This window comes from Hipposideros armiger, unplaced genomic scaffold, assembly GCF_001890085.2.
Source record: "Hipposideros armiger isolate ML-2016 unplaced genomic scaffold, ASM189008v1 scaffold_96, whole genome shotgun sequence".
Taxonomy (NCBI): domain Eukaryota; kingdom Metazoa; phylum Chordata; class Mammalia; order Chiroptera; family Hipposideridae; genus Hipposideros; species Hipposideros armiger.
In genome coordinates this window covers 1983071-1997047 of record NW_017731446.1, presented here as the reverse complement: position 1 = coordinate 1997047, position 13977 = coordinate 1983071, and the positions used below count along the sequence as shown (strand labels likewise).

Sequence of the window (13977 nt, the reverse complement as noted above, 5' to 3'; positions counted from 1 at the left end):
GAATGGATGGAGCAGCTCCATCTGCCCTAGAGCCCCACCCAGGGGCCCAGCCCTGGGCCCACCCAGGAATGTGGCAGCTGTGTGGCATTGGCCCCACTGAATTCCCAGAGCCCCAGGACTCACCAGCCAGACCCCCAGCCAGGGCTTCCGCCTCCTGCCTCAAAGTCCAGGAGCTCCTTTTAAACCACCCTGACCTCGTCCTTTGCTCTCACCCTCTGGACAGGGAGCTCACTCCCAGCAGCTCAGGCTGAGGCGGATGCGTCCCTGACGCGCCCCTGAGGGGCTGAGCGCTGCCCTCAGGAACTCCAGACCCGCCTGCTGCCCTCGCCATTCCGGACAGCCCAGGGGACTCAGCCCACTGCTGCAGGACAGCAGCCCTGTCACCTGCCTACCCTGGCCAGATGTCTCACCCGCTACACTCTTTCCAAGCCCTAGGTCTCTGGGGAGTGGCAGTCCCAGTCTTAGCCATCTCACTCCCCTCTCAGGGCAGCACTTCCAGAGGAATCAGAGGGCTCAGCCTCTTCACTCTGCCTACAGGTCCTCCATTACTTACCGGCCTCTCCAGGGGTCTCCCGGCTCAGCCCACACAGCATGTCTGCTATTGTCTCCCTGCTGACCACCAACTCCCTCAGGAGCCACGCTGCTCAGCCCCTCCCTCCCCCTGCCCAGGGAGGGGCTGTGGGAGGAAAGCTCACAGCTCCCACTGGCTGGGCACCGAGTCCACCCACTGCTGCAGGCGGCTCTCTGCTTAAAGGGGACACGGCACTTGTCATGGCTGGCTCCTGGATGGGGTTCCACACCCCTCACCCTCACAGCCTGGTCAGGGGATCTTTGATGATGGCATGCCTGGGCCCCTCCCCCAGGGCCCCCAGGCAGACCCCAGGTCCAGTTCAGCAGCTAACTTGCCCCGGGACTTTTGGCAAGTGATTATCCTCCCTCAGTTTTTCCATCCAGAGAACGGGAACAGTGCCTTCCAAACTTTTTTTTTAAGTAGTACATTCCAATAGCATTTTGCACAGAATCCAAAGACATAAACCAGATAAAGTTCAGCTAATGGATGACACCAGGGTACGTCTATAGGTCTTGGGTTAGAAACTCTTGCACTTGGAGCCCCTGGGAGCCCTTCCACTGATGTTCTAGGCAGATGTAACTACCTCCCCCAGGCCTCAGTTTTCTTTTCTATAAGGTAGAGTTTGGGGAAGATGAGCACAGCGGCCTGCCACACGGAGCACCCCCCCAGCTTTTTGGGAAGACCAAGTGAGCTGGGCTGAGGGTCTGCCCACCTCTGGGTTTGATGGGCAGGTGCAGCTGGTCACAACTCCAGCCCCAGCTGGGTCTCAGCCTTGCACAATCCTAGATTCCTCCATGCCAGCTCAGGACTGACCCTGACAGCCCTGACGGACACCCCTCCTCCAGCTCTCCAGCTGCTGGTGCTCTCCATCCCACCCATGTATGTTGGTACCAACTGAGGGCCAAATACCACGTAGGTGCCAAGGATAAGGGTGGGTGACAGTGACATGGGGTATCAAAGCCTGCACAGCTACACACTGCATCCAGCTGATTGCTGCAGAGAATAAGACAGATGAGTCCTGGCTTCTGTTGAACTTTTGGATGCATGGGAATAAGTGGGATTCGAATTTGTCCTGTGTCCTGCAGGGAGTGGGAGAGTGCAGCCCAGTGGTTAGGGACCAGGGGCTTCTTCTGGGTTCCCTCCTGAGCAGAGATGCCCACCATGAAACCCAGCCCACAATTCCTGGGCCACCCACATAGGCTCCTGCAAGTCCAACACTGATGGCACTTTCAGAACAATCTAGACTCTAAATCTTGGGTGGGGCCACTTGTACCCCTGTATCTATAGGTTCCTGTTCCTCCCATTCCTCACTTTCCAGGGGTGCCTTCCTCTTTGGGTGACTTACGGCATCTCCAAGGGGGCAGGATCCAGGTTCCAGGTGACGTTCCTTGGGCTAGCAGTGAGGCCAAAGGTCAAAGAGAGACACCAAGGTCTCAGCCATGGGAGGTGTGGAGAGCATGGGTCAGAGAGGGAGGACCTGAATTGGGCCGGGCAGGAAAGGGGGTGTAGGCTCTTGATGTGGTCTACAGTGGCAGGCAATGGTCAGGACAATGCTCTCGATGAGGATCCTGACCATCTCCAGGGTACCAAGGGCCACTGTGGGGCAGTCCCAGCTCCACAGCCGGCAGGAAGAGACGCAGCCTCCTCGGCATGTGACTTGCTCTAACAGGCCCTTGCCCTTTTCCCCCTCATTTGCAGCCCTTTCAGGGAGGGGCCTGTGTGGTGCACAAGCCTTTACAGTTACATCCACCCCCTCTCATAAGAAAATATTTGCTCACCATACAGATGCATTTAAATGAGCTATTGAGATGGGCTGTCGGAAACCTCACCGCCTTTCTGTCTCTCTCTGCTCCTCTGGAATTTATTTTTGTGGATGAGAACTCCTGGAAAGGTCATGCCGTGGGTTATGGGAGAGCTTTCAGGCAGCATTTCTCTGAGTGCCTGCTGTACCAGGCTCTGGGGACCGAGACACCGGGAGACAGGTGGGAGGCAGCGTCTTCCCTCTGCCCTCTGTCCCTGTCAGCCCACCGAGCACATCTGCATTTGATTTTATCCAAGAGTATGTTTGGAAGCAACTGTTAGTCCATTTTGGAAGAAGGCAGGTTTAAATAAATAGCACAGAGAGGTTAAGTAACCTGTCCAAGGTCACCCAGCTGTAAGGGTGGAGCCAGGTTCACACTTAAAGAGGTCTGTTCTTAAAGGCACTGATAATGGCCCTCTCGGGATTTCAGGGGCTTGTAAAGGGGTCCAGGATTACAGATGAGGAGCTGTTAGCTCTGGCTGGGGGTCCACTGAGGAGGTGCTTTTGAGCCTGACTTTGAAAGATGGGAAGGAACATGTCAAAAAAGGAAAAAGCCATTGCAGGTGTGAGTCCATAAACGCAATCCCATGTGACTAGTGAGGAGACCAGAGGGGAAGTGGAGATGCAGCCAGGTCCTAAAGGGTCTACTGAGGTGCCGCTTCTCCAAGAGTGGTCGGAGGCCCAGCAGCATAGGTATCACCAGAGCTGGTCAGCAGTGCAAGCTCTCAGGCCCCATCCAGGCCTGCTGAATCTGGACCTGCATTTTAACAAGGTCCCAGGGGATGTGGAGGAAGTTTCAGAAGCACGGTATTAGGAGTCTGGCTTTCCTCCCGCAGGTAATGGGGGCCACGGATGGCTGTAGAGTAAGGGAATGAGACGGCTCTACAAGGACCTCAGACACGGAGCTCAGACAAGGGAGAAGAGAGAAAGATCCCCCCTGGGAGAGAGCCCAGGAGCAGGCAGAGCTGCTGATCACCTGGCTCCAAGGATGACCCCTCCCCTCCAAGGCTGCCAAACCTTGAGGAAAAGGGGGAATGATTGCTGGGCATGCTGGCAGCCTGGAAGCCAGACCTGCTGGGGGCCTGGGCAGCCAGCGGCTCCTGGTCATAGGATTTATTCCATGTTTCTAAAGCTGTGGATGAGCCATGAGGGCAACTGGGCAGCCTGGAGGAGCTGGAAGGGCCACCGAGCTGGTGCGTAGCCCCTCCAGGGTCAGAAAAGGCCCTGACACCTTCACATCCTCAAGTTTTGTGAGACAACTGAAGGATGGAATGCTGTGTGACCTTGGGCACATGTCTAAACCTCTCTGGACCTCAGCTTCCTCACCTCTAGAGTGGGAATAATAAAAGCACCCAAACCCTAGGGTTGGGGAGACCACATATTAATGAGCCAGAAAGCAGTCATCTATCTACTTTCCTGCTACGAGTGTCACACCAACATTGTGAAAGAGACCAGAGAGGCAGAACTTCAAGGTTGGATGCACCCAAGTTCAAATCCCAGCTCTGCCACCAGCAAGCTATGTGATTCTAGGCAAGTCACTCTGTCTGGGCCTTCACTTCTCCACCCATGAGGAGTGAGGGGCAGAGACCTTGGAAGGGCTTTGCAGCTCGTGACTTCTTCCCTACACAGCGCCAGGCCTGCATGGCCCTTCTTGGTCTCTTAATGGGGCACCACTGGCTTCACTGTTGGGACATTCTCTGGTGTGCTGGGCTCTCCCTCATACTGAAGGACCCCGGACATCCCTGGCCCCCGCCCACCCAGGGTCAGTGACCAATGCAATTGGGAACCAACTGACCTCACACTGCACAGATAGGAAAACGGAGACCCAGAGCGGTCTGCGTCTGAGGCTCCCCACCAGTGCAGAGCAGGGGCCTGGGGCCTGGCCTCTATCCTTCCTTTCAGGCCCCAGGGCTGAGTCCACCATAACCACAAGTCATGTCCTGAGTCCACCAGGGAGCCTGAGTGACAGCCGGAAATGAAGTCTGGGTACAGAGATGGCGATTCGAGGACAAGAGAGACACACTCTTTATTGCTGCTCAGTTGCTTCTTCCTCCTTCTCTCCTCATATCACCCTGGAGGTCAGACTAGGACAACCACTCGCCTGCCTGATGGTTAAACTTTTCTATAAGGTGAGCATCATTGTCCCCATTTTACAAATGGGGAAACTGAGGCCCAGTCTGTGATCCCACCAGCCACAGGTAAGGGGCACTTGGTGACCCCCTCTTAGGGAGTACTGTTTGGCTGTGGCCCCCACTTCAGTCAAGCTGCCCCCCATCTCTCACCACCCCCAGAGCCCCTCACCTGACTTCAGGGCAGACTGGGTTGTGATTCAGGGGTAATGCCACACCCAGGGCTGCTCCCAGGCTGACACCTGCCAGTTCCCAATGTCCTCCGTAGTCTGCAGCTCTCCTCCAGCCCTGAAGGGCAAGAGGGCATGCAAGGCTAAAGGGGTCTCAGGTGACTGCAAAAGCACAGCCCATCAGGCTGTGCGCACAGACCGGGGAAGAGGAAGGCTCCAGGATATGAGAGGAACCCAGCTTACAGTTCTTCAGGACCAGGCAGAGAAGAAACTCTGTGTGCCAAGCTTTGTTTTCAGCATTTTACACCTGTTTTCTCATTTCATCCCCACAACATCCCCACTTCAGAGATGAGGAAACAGGCCCAGAGAGGCATAACCACCTGCTCTAGTCACATAGAGGGTGAGGTGTGAGCTGGGATTGGAACCAGGCAATCCTAATGCCATCTACAGAAACACCCCCACCCAGAGTCTCCTGCAAAATGCCCACATGGAAGCCCTCTCCCCGGCCTACCAAGTGCACGCGGGTACAGGCAGGACAGAGGGACTGTGGGGCAGGTGTCTCAAGCTGCTGCTCACGTAGGACCTACTCTGTGCCGACAACGTTTTACACATGAGGTTAGAACACCAGTGTCTCTTGCAGAAGAGACTATATCCAAAGAGGATCTGCTAGGAGCCCAAACAACAAAGGGGCCAAGAGTCAGGACCTCTCAGAGAAGTCAGGGCAAGCTTCCTGGTGGAGGTGGCGTCTCAGCTAAGCCTTGAGGGACAAAGGAACCAAACACTCAAAGATGAGGTGGGAAGGGCATTCCAGCCAGAGGGGACAGCCTGGGGAAAGGGTGGGAGGTGGGAAGGTACACCGTCTGTGGAGGAAAAGGCACCTACCAGCATGGCTAGGGTCAGAGGGCCCCCAAAGAGCAGGTGGGCTAGACAGGCAAGTGGGGCTGGGTCCCAAAGACACAGAGACCTGCTTCCGAGGAGGGAATGCACTGAATGGGGCACTTTTGGCACTGTGGTCACACTGTGGATGATCTCTGAGGAGGAGTGGGTTCTCCTGAGCCCCCTCGAATGAGATGATGGTAGGGTGGGGGCACACAGAGGGTCTGTGCAGCCTCACGGGGACAGAGCTGTCAGGAGCAGCTCCGAAGCCTCTGCTCACCAGTCTGATCACAGTGACGCCCCCTTGCGGCTGGTGACCGACAAGGCTTTCAGAGGGGCAGGGACAGCCTGCCTCTGCCCCCTGCTGCCTGAGTGGAGTGGGAGGCTGGACTGGCCACAGCCCCAGGTTCAGCCCTGGTGGCTGACACTGTGCCTGGAATCTCACCTTTGTCCTCTCTAGGTCAAGCACTGACCTCTGTCCAAATGCAAATGCCCCAGATTAAATGGCAAGGGGCTAACATTTATAGAGCAGCTACTGGGTACCCAGCACTTTAGGTGCAGGGTCTTGTGGACTCTTTCAAAAGCCCTGCTGGCTCAGAGAGAAAGGACTTGGCAAAGGCCTCCCACTAGGATGGGCTGAGGATCAGATTGTCAGAATCAGGTGCTCCCTCCTTGGATCCTCTACACGGGCTCCTCCCTCTGCCTGGAGATCTCTTCCCTGCTTTCATCCTTCGAGCCCAACCTAAACACTGCCGCCTCCAAGAAGCCTACCCTGACTACATCAGGTGGGCTCCCTTTACTCTCTCACAGCCTTTCCTCCAATGCATTTGCTCACCTGTCCTTTTCCACTAAATAGGGGACCCTCAACCGCTTTGCTCATTGATTTTGACCCTATGCCCAGGGCTGGGCCTTGCACACAGTAAATGCTAAGTAAGTATTTGCTGAATGAGTGAATGAGAAACCAATGATGAATACACATAATATTTGGATGGCTATAGTGGAAATAAACCAATACTTTATCCCCTCTAACACTTCAATCAGATATAGGACATCATGTCTGCTGTCTGGTACAGCTTGCACACCTCCACAAATGGGGAGTTCACCACCTCATGAGCAGCCCACTTTATTCCTAAGCAGCTGTGATGGGTAAGAGTCACTCTGACATCCTGAGCTGGAGCCTGCCTCCCTGTGGCTCCCCCAGGCTCCAAGCCTCTTGCCCCAGTACCACCCTGCATAGTCTCAGGCTGTGTCTGGTCCAAGGTCATGGCCTCTCGGCCCTGGCAGGCGAGGCCACAGCTCAGAGCCTGGATGTAGCTTCAGTGGGGACCTGCCAGCTCCCCTTCCATCCTGAGGGCCTCTCCTCCACGTGTGGCTGGAAACAGTGGGTGGCCATTCAACCCATTGGTCTATGGCGGTGCTCACATGTGTGTCTTTAATCCCCTATAGACCTCAGTGTGCCTTTCACCTCCGGTGGCATTTGCTTCAGGCCAATGAGGCTGGGATAATCTCCTCTTTTTACAGATGAGGAAACTGGAGCTCAGCGGGTAAGAGGAACGCATGTGTCTGGCTCCAAAGCCTTAATCACAGTCCAATAGATACATGTCCTCCAAAGGGCTTTGTGTGATAGTCTCATCTGATTTTGTGCCCTCCTTGTGGACTTGAATATTGAAAGAGAACCCTGGAATTGTGGACTAATGGTGGAAGCTCAGGCAGGGTGATAATTTGGGAAGGTCCATCCAAGGACCCCCACACAGCCCAGCTCGGAATATACCAGTGAGATCCAGGCAGCGGATCTCCCTGGTGAAGGTGTGGGGTGGGAGGCTGCAGGGTTAGGAGTGGGCCCTAGCAGAGGCCACTTGTTTGAGGACCAGACTTGACCCCGAGATTTCTAGGCCAGTGCCTGCTGCCTGACAGCTGAGGCACACACATTCCATGGCATCCTCAGCGCTGTTCAGGAAGAATCACTGAGATGTTGCCAGCTGGTGCCCAAAACCAGCCTGCCCGCCTTTCCATCCTCACCTCCCCTCATGTCCCCAGCATCAAACACCCTGAGCCTATTTGCGCCTTCCAGCGTTCACACTCAAGGCCCCCCAGGAAAGCATTCTCCCTAATCCCTTGCCTGCCTGGCCAAATCCTGCAAGTCCGCCATGATCGCTCCACTGTCCCTTCCCCCAGAAAGACTTCTCTGATCCTCCATCTGGTTGATGCCTCATCTGAGTCCCCAAAGTCCTCAGGCAGCCCTCAGTTCCACTTTTGTCAACTCACTAGACATCCCCTTTTCCTTGCCCATCTTCCCCCAGATGAGCCTGACCCCAATGTGGTGATAAATATTCTAATCTGCCCTCTGCCAGCCTGTTAGCACCCCCTCCCCCAGCAGTAGCACCATGGAGGCCTTAGAGAGGCGCTGGGTTCAAGTTCTGACTCTAATTCTGCTAGCTGGGTGACCTTGAGCAAAACTGGCCTCAACCTTCCCATGTGTGAAATGAGGATACAAGCACGGGCTGGGGTAGGACTAGGACCCATGGTCTTTGGGGGCTGCTTCAGCTCCACCCTCAGCCAGCCTAGGACCTCCTCGCCTCAGTCACCAGCTTGGGCTCCAAATGATCCCCAGCTGTTATCCAAACCTCAAACAAGCTTTCCTCGACAAACCCATTCTGCAAACGGGGCGTCAAGACTCCGTGAGGGGCAGGGATCTTCCCCAAGGTCGCCTGCAGGGACTCCAGCTGCCCAAGTTGTGTGGCTGAGAGGTTACTGGGTATTTACCCCTCCCCTCGCCCGCCCTCCTGCCCACACATGTGCTTATGAGTCACCGCCACCTTGGCCAAGATAGCAAAATGCAGGGGCTGGAGAGACAAGGTCAGCCCAAGGAGAGCAAGTGGGCAGATGGGGGGAGGCCAGAAGGAGGCTTCCAGCCACAGGAGAGCAGAGCACGGGGCTGGGGGCACAGAAGGGAAACTGAGGCCAGGAGGAGCAGGGACCTGCTCAAGGACCACAGAGAGTGGGGTTGGCCTCTGTCTCCTGTCTGATGGGTGTTCTTTCCGCTCCATCAGGCCATCTCCCCAGAAAGGGGGTCAGAGCCAGTGGCCTCCACAACTACCCGGGTAATTAAGACAGGCAGATGATCACACTGGACTGACCATTCAAGCTGACAAATAGAGACGATGCTGGGACATTAGCTGACAAGATCAGCTCTGGTTCTGGTGGGTGACACAGGCAAGGAGAATGTGCTGTCAGGACATTAACCCAAAGTGTGTGCCCAGAATCAGGGAGGAGCCCGGCTTATCTGCCTGCTCTGTCCTATCAGACTTCCCCAGACCTGGACCCACCTCTGGGCTCTGCCCTGGGAGAGGGACACACACCCACTGGGGATGAACAGAGGTGGTGACCAGGGAGGGAGGGGTGAGAGACCCTGAGAAGTGGGGCTGCTCAGACTGGAGGGGGTCCCTTGGGGGACCCTATCACTCTCTCTGCAGGGCTGTCCTGGAGCAGAGGGAGCAAAGCAAGAGCAGAGGGCCTTGGAGGAGCCTGGAGAGGACAGACCAGTAGCCACATGCTGGGAATGCAACAGAGGTCCCCCTGCTCCTGGTGCATGCGGGAGACTGGATAACTGACCACTGAGAAATGCCCCGTAGTAAGGCGTTTGGGCTTGGAAGGCAGACTGCTTGGGGAGACCTAGACTTTTCCATTTCCTTCCTAGCTGTGTGAACTTGCAAAGTCCCTTCCTCTTTGAGTTTCCTCACCTGCAAAATGGGGCGATTACTTTCACAGCTCACAGGACTGTTATGAGGAGGAGAAAACCCACGTGAAGTACTTAGCAGGGTGCCTAGCATACAACAGGTGCCCAACAAATGCTTGGGGAACAAAGAACAGGTCCAGAGGTTCACTCCAGGCTGTCAGGATTTCAGGAGCAATTCCCAGGATAAGAGTTCATTCCTGGATCCTTGATAAAAAAGAAATCCCATGGCCTCCGAGGCACCATGGCTAATCTGAACTTCTGGGGCCCACACATCAAGGGTGGCAGAGGTCTAAGAGCAGGGTGCTGTTCTGGCACTGGGGGAGGGGACCGGTTTCCACCTTGGGAGTCAGATCTGAGACCCCACTGCAGCTACCGCAGTGTGAAAAATGCCAGGAGCCGGATGTGGAGGCAAGACCGAGACAGAAGAGTGTCTCATTATGGAGGGAAGGAAGGAGTGAATAATTCATCAAAGACACTCACCATGAAGGGGGTGGGTAGACAAAGCTGGGCACAGCACAGCCCTGCCCTCTGTCCAGGAGGCCCCACATAGCCAGCAGGAGAGATTACTATCCTTAATAACCTTGTTATCCCTAAAACTACCCATGGCACCTCCAATACATCCACTCCACCCACCCTGGCCTGGGAGGCCAGGGATAGACCCCTGCCCGGAACCTCCCTAAGCTCTTCTCCCCCACCCTCCCCTTCACCCCCTCTGCTCTAGCCTCACCAGCCTGGGAACACCCAACAAGTTCATACCCCAGGACCTTTGCACTAGCTGTGCCCTCTGCCAGCCACATTCTTCCCCTGGATAGCTGCATGGCCCCCTCCCTCAACTCCATCAGGGTTTTGCTCTAATATCACCTTCTCAGGGTGGCCTTCCCTGAACATCTCATTTAAAACTGCCCCCAATTACCCAGACACCCCATCTTCTCTCCCAGCTTTATCTTTCTCCATAGCATTCAGCACCACCATATATTTTTCTTATTTGTCTTGCTCCCTCACTGTCACTCCTAGAATATCAACTCCAGAAAGGTAGCGGATCTAGGTTGATCTTGTTCCCTGTTATAAACTCCCGGGCCTAAAACAGTACCTGGCATATAATAGGTCCTCAATAGATATCTGTTGAATGAGCAAATGGCACAGGGTATTCTGCTGCCTCAACATCTATCGAATTTGCCCATCTTATAGCCCTAGGTCCTCACCTCTCTCTAAAAACTCAGTTGTCCTTGCAGCCACATGGTGAAGAAGGTTCTATTATTAACCCGAATTTACAGATGGGAAAACTGAGGCCCAGAGAGGTAAAGCCACTTGCCCTGGTTGCACAGCTGGGATTTATTCCCAGCAGTTGGCTCTAGGGCCTGTGCTCTGCGTATCCTGCCCCCCTTACATTAACACACATGAAATTAAATCCCTCATTCTTTGAATTGAATGTGACCATTTTATGCCCCCAGAAGCCAAAGAACAGCCCCTTGGGGAACCTCACTGATCTGATCTCCCAAAATCTTCAGTTTCACCCTCTGGGGGGCGCCATCATTACACCTTAAGCTATGGAGGAAGACACTGTGACCCTGGAGCATCTAGGTCCTTTGCGGGCACCGGCATCCAGCACATGGATGTTAGAGGCAGGCTCTCCCCTCCCCAGGCCTGTTTCCTCAAAGTCCAGATGTGGACAATGGCATTGTCAGGAATGTCTGAGATCGGCCGGGGGTGTGCACTGGGCGTCCAGCACTGTGGAGGTGCTCCCATCTCTGTGCACACACAGAGGTGCTCCCCCTGTGTCTCAGACCAGGATTAAAATCGGGGGAGCTGAGCCAGGACTGAACGCCTCCTTTCCCCAGCCCCCCAGTTCCGGCTTGGACAGGGGGTGCTGCTCCTGAATTCAGATAAAGCCTCAAATCCCAGTCTGGGGGACACAGGAGGGGTGTCAGGTGGCCACGTGGCCCAAGGACTCCACCTCAAGCAATCACAGGGTGAGGAACTTTGGGGTCCTACCTAGATAAAACGGGAAACAGAAAGCGCTATTTAAAAATAAGGGCTGGAAGTGGGGAGATGTACCTCAGGCATTAAAAATAATACTTTGAAAAAGGAGAGGAAAAACCTCCCTTTCCCCCAGTCTCTTAAATCCTCCTCCCGTGAGCTTTCACATTTTCACAAATGGATGCACAAGCTCACTGTCTGGGTAGATAAGTTCCCGTGCCTCCTTTAGGGCATAAAGGAATGGAGAGAGTCAGCGCACAGTGTGCCCACGGTCAATCAAGGCACACTCCCTTCCGTTTTCTTCGCTTATTTCCTGGTAGGGGCTGGCTGGTCACAGACCTGATCCCCCTGGGGTCAGTGGTGTGTGTATCGGGGCGGGAGGAGGCTCTGAAGGGAAAGAGGAAGAAAATGCCTGGGCCTCTGATTAGAAGTTGGAATTTAAAATTACCAGGTGTCTACTGTGTGCCAGGTCCTGCCCTGATCATCCCGAATCATCTCTGCAATCTCCGGAGGGTGGCTTTTCTTGGGTCCGTTTTACCGATGAGGAAACTGAGGTTCTGAGTGGGCCACACGGGGAGTAAAAGCCAGGGGTAGGATTTGAATCCAGGTCTGTGGGGGACAACACAAGCACTTCCTGAATCTCCACAGGGGCAGAACCTGATCTATCGCATTTAGCTGGCTGTTCTCCAAATCCTGGGGAAGCTCAAATCTGTAGCAGCCCTGGATGTGTCTGCCCATCCCTCCAGCCTAGAAGGAGCCACTGGGTTCTCAGGGTCTGTGGACCTGCACCAGAGGACAATAGCCTTGAAGGCGGAGGGGCTCCTCCCAACATAGAAGTCCCTGGAAAGCCCCAAGGTAAACCCTGTTCCTGATGCTCTCCAGGCTTCTGCTGCTCTGTCCCTGTGGGAGGGGCTTCCAGGGACCTCTGGGATGTCAGACCACTGGATGCCATGGGCCAGTACAGAGCAGAGCCTAGTGTCCTCTGTCATCCCACAAACTCTGCTATCCCTTGACCACTCCTGAGGTAGCCCCTCCCTATGTAGGCCCCTCAGAGCATAGAAGATGCTCATGGCAGTTATTAGAGCTGGCTTGAGAGAGCCTCTGTGTGTCAGCTGTGTGGCCTTGGGCAAGTTATTTAACCTTTCTGTGCCTCAGTTTTCCCCTCTGCACAGTGAGACTAAGAATGAGACCAACCTTATAGAGCTGTTGTGAGAAGTTAATGAGTTAATGCATTGTCTGGCATACTGTGGCACTGAATTAATGTCAGTTACTATTGTTCTTATTAACAGTATAATTATTCTTAGTTCTGAGGCCTGAAGCTCAGAGACTGTGATCCCACCACCTGCCCCAGCCCTCCATGTTGTAGATCGGGAGATGGCAGTACTGGGAGGCCACAGGTAAAACCTGAGGTCACACGGCCTGGGGGACTTGACTCCCAGCTCCAGACACTCCTCCACGAGCCCCACTCTCACCCCAGCTTCTCCTAGACCCTGAGCCCCCTCCTAGGGCCCTTTTAGGGGGCTGGACATGTGTCCAGGGATGAGACCCTGCACATGCTAGGACTCAGCATAGACTCAGTCTCACGCAGGCCAAGTACTGCCTTCACCCTTGACTCCCCCCCCTCAACTCCCCACACAGAGCCCACACCCTCCACATACACACACACTCTCACATACATGCATGCACAAAGTCCTCCTGCTGACCCAGCTAACCGGGGCAGCCCCATGTCCTGAATAGAGAGGAAAGAAAAGGGCATTAGGGACATACCATGTGAGGGGGGGTTGATGAAGGAGACTGGCACTGAAAGAGAGAGAGGGAGAGAGAGAGAGGGAGGGAGGATGGGAGGGAGGGAGAGAGAGAACACCAGACAAAGAGAGACATAAAGAGATGGAGAAAGAGACAGAGGCAGAGAGAAAGATGGACAGAGTTAGACTCAGACAAAGAGATGGAGATGGAGAGAGAGAGAGAAAGAGAAAGAAAAAGAAAGACTGAACAAACCAGAGAGAAATGGAGAAATAGGGAAGCCATCTGGCAGGAGACAACAGCTGGGGCAGAGAGAAACAAGACACATGCACAGATTCAGAAAGAGACTCAGAACAGAAGAAAAACCCCCAAAGCACCAGAAGAGACAGGGTCAAGGCGAAGCGCGGAGAGACAGCGCAGGGAGGAGAGGCCCGAGCGGAGGTTCCCCCTGGGCTCCTCAGCCTCGCGCTCCGTCCAGACCCAAGTCCAGCCTCCCAGCCCCTGGGCAGGCAGCGGGGTCTGCCCGGCATCCCGTTCCTGCTTGGTACCTTTGGGCCGCCGCCTCACCACGCCTAGCCGCCACTTGAGCGACACAGCCAGCATCGCCCGCTCCTGCCCTCGGGGCCCAGGGCCAGGGATGAGACCTGCCAACGGTCCAGGTGCTCCTGGAGCCCGCGCGCCTCTGCGCTCCAGAGCTGCCTGCGCTAGCTGGCAGAGGCTGGGCGCTCCCTCCCTCCACCCTCCCCGAGTTGCTAAAATAGATAATCCTCCCTGGAGCCAGCGGTGGTGGCATCAGTGGTGGCAAACGCTTTCTTCACTGCAGTCTGGGCTTGAAAGTGCAGCTCCGGGATATTCTGGACCCTGCAGCATATCTCTATGCCCCCCCACCTCCTCACTCAAGTCCTCTTCCTCTCTAAGTGATTGCCTTGTCCACCCCTTCTTTTGCCAACATCTAACAATCCCACTCCCCTCCT

The 13977-nt window shown here is 55.1% G+C and overlaps 1 protein-coding gene across 1 annotated transcript in view; it reads right to left on the bottom strand.

The window, feature by feature from the left end:
• The window catches only part of GRIP2 (glutamate receptor interacting protein 2), a 59924-nt gene extending 46304 nt beyond the window's left edge, over nt 1-13620 (bottom strand). The window contains exon 1 of the mRNA XM_019645954.1: nt 13552-13620. Coding sequence (XP_019501499.1) covers nt 13552-13606 — 55 coding nt within the window. The 5' untranslated portion in view covers nt 13607-13620. The remainder of the gene's footprint in view (nt 1-13551) is intronic.
• Nucleotides 13621-13977: the final 357 nt, after the last annotated feature.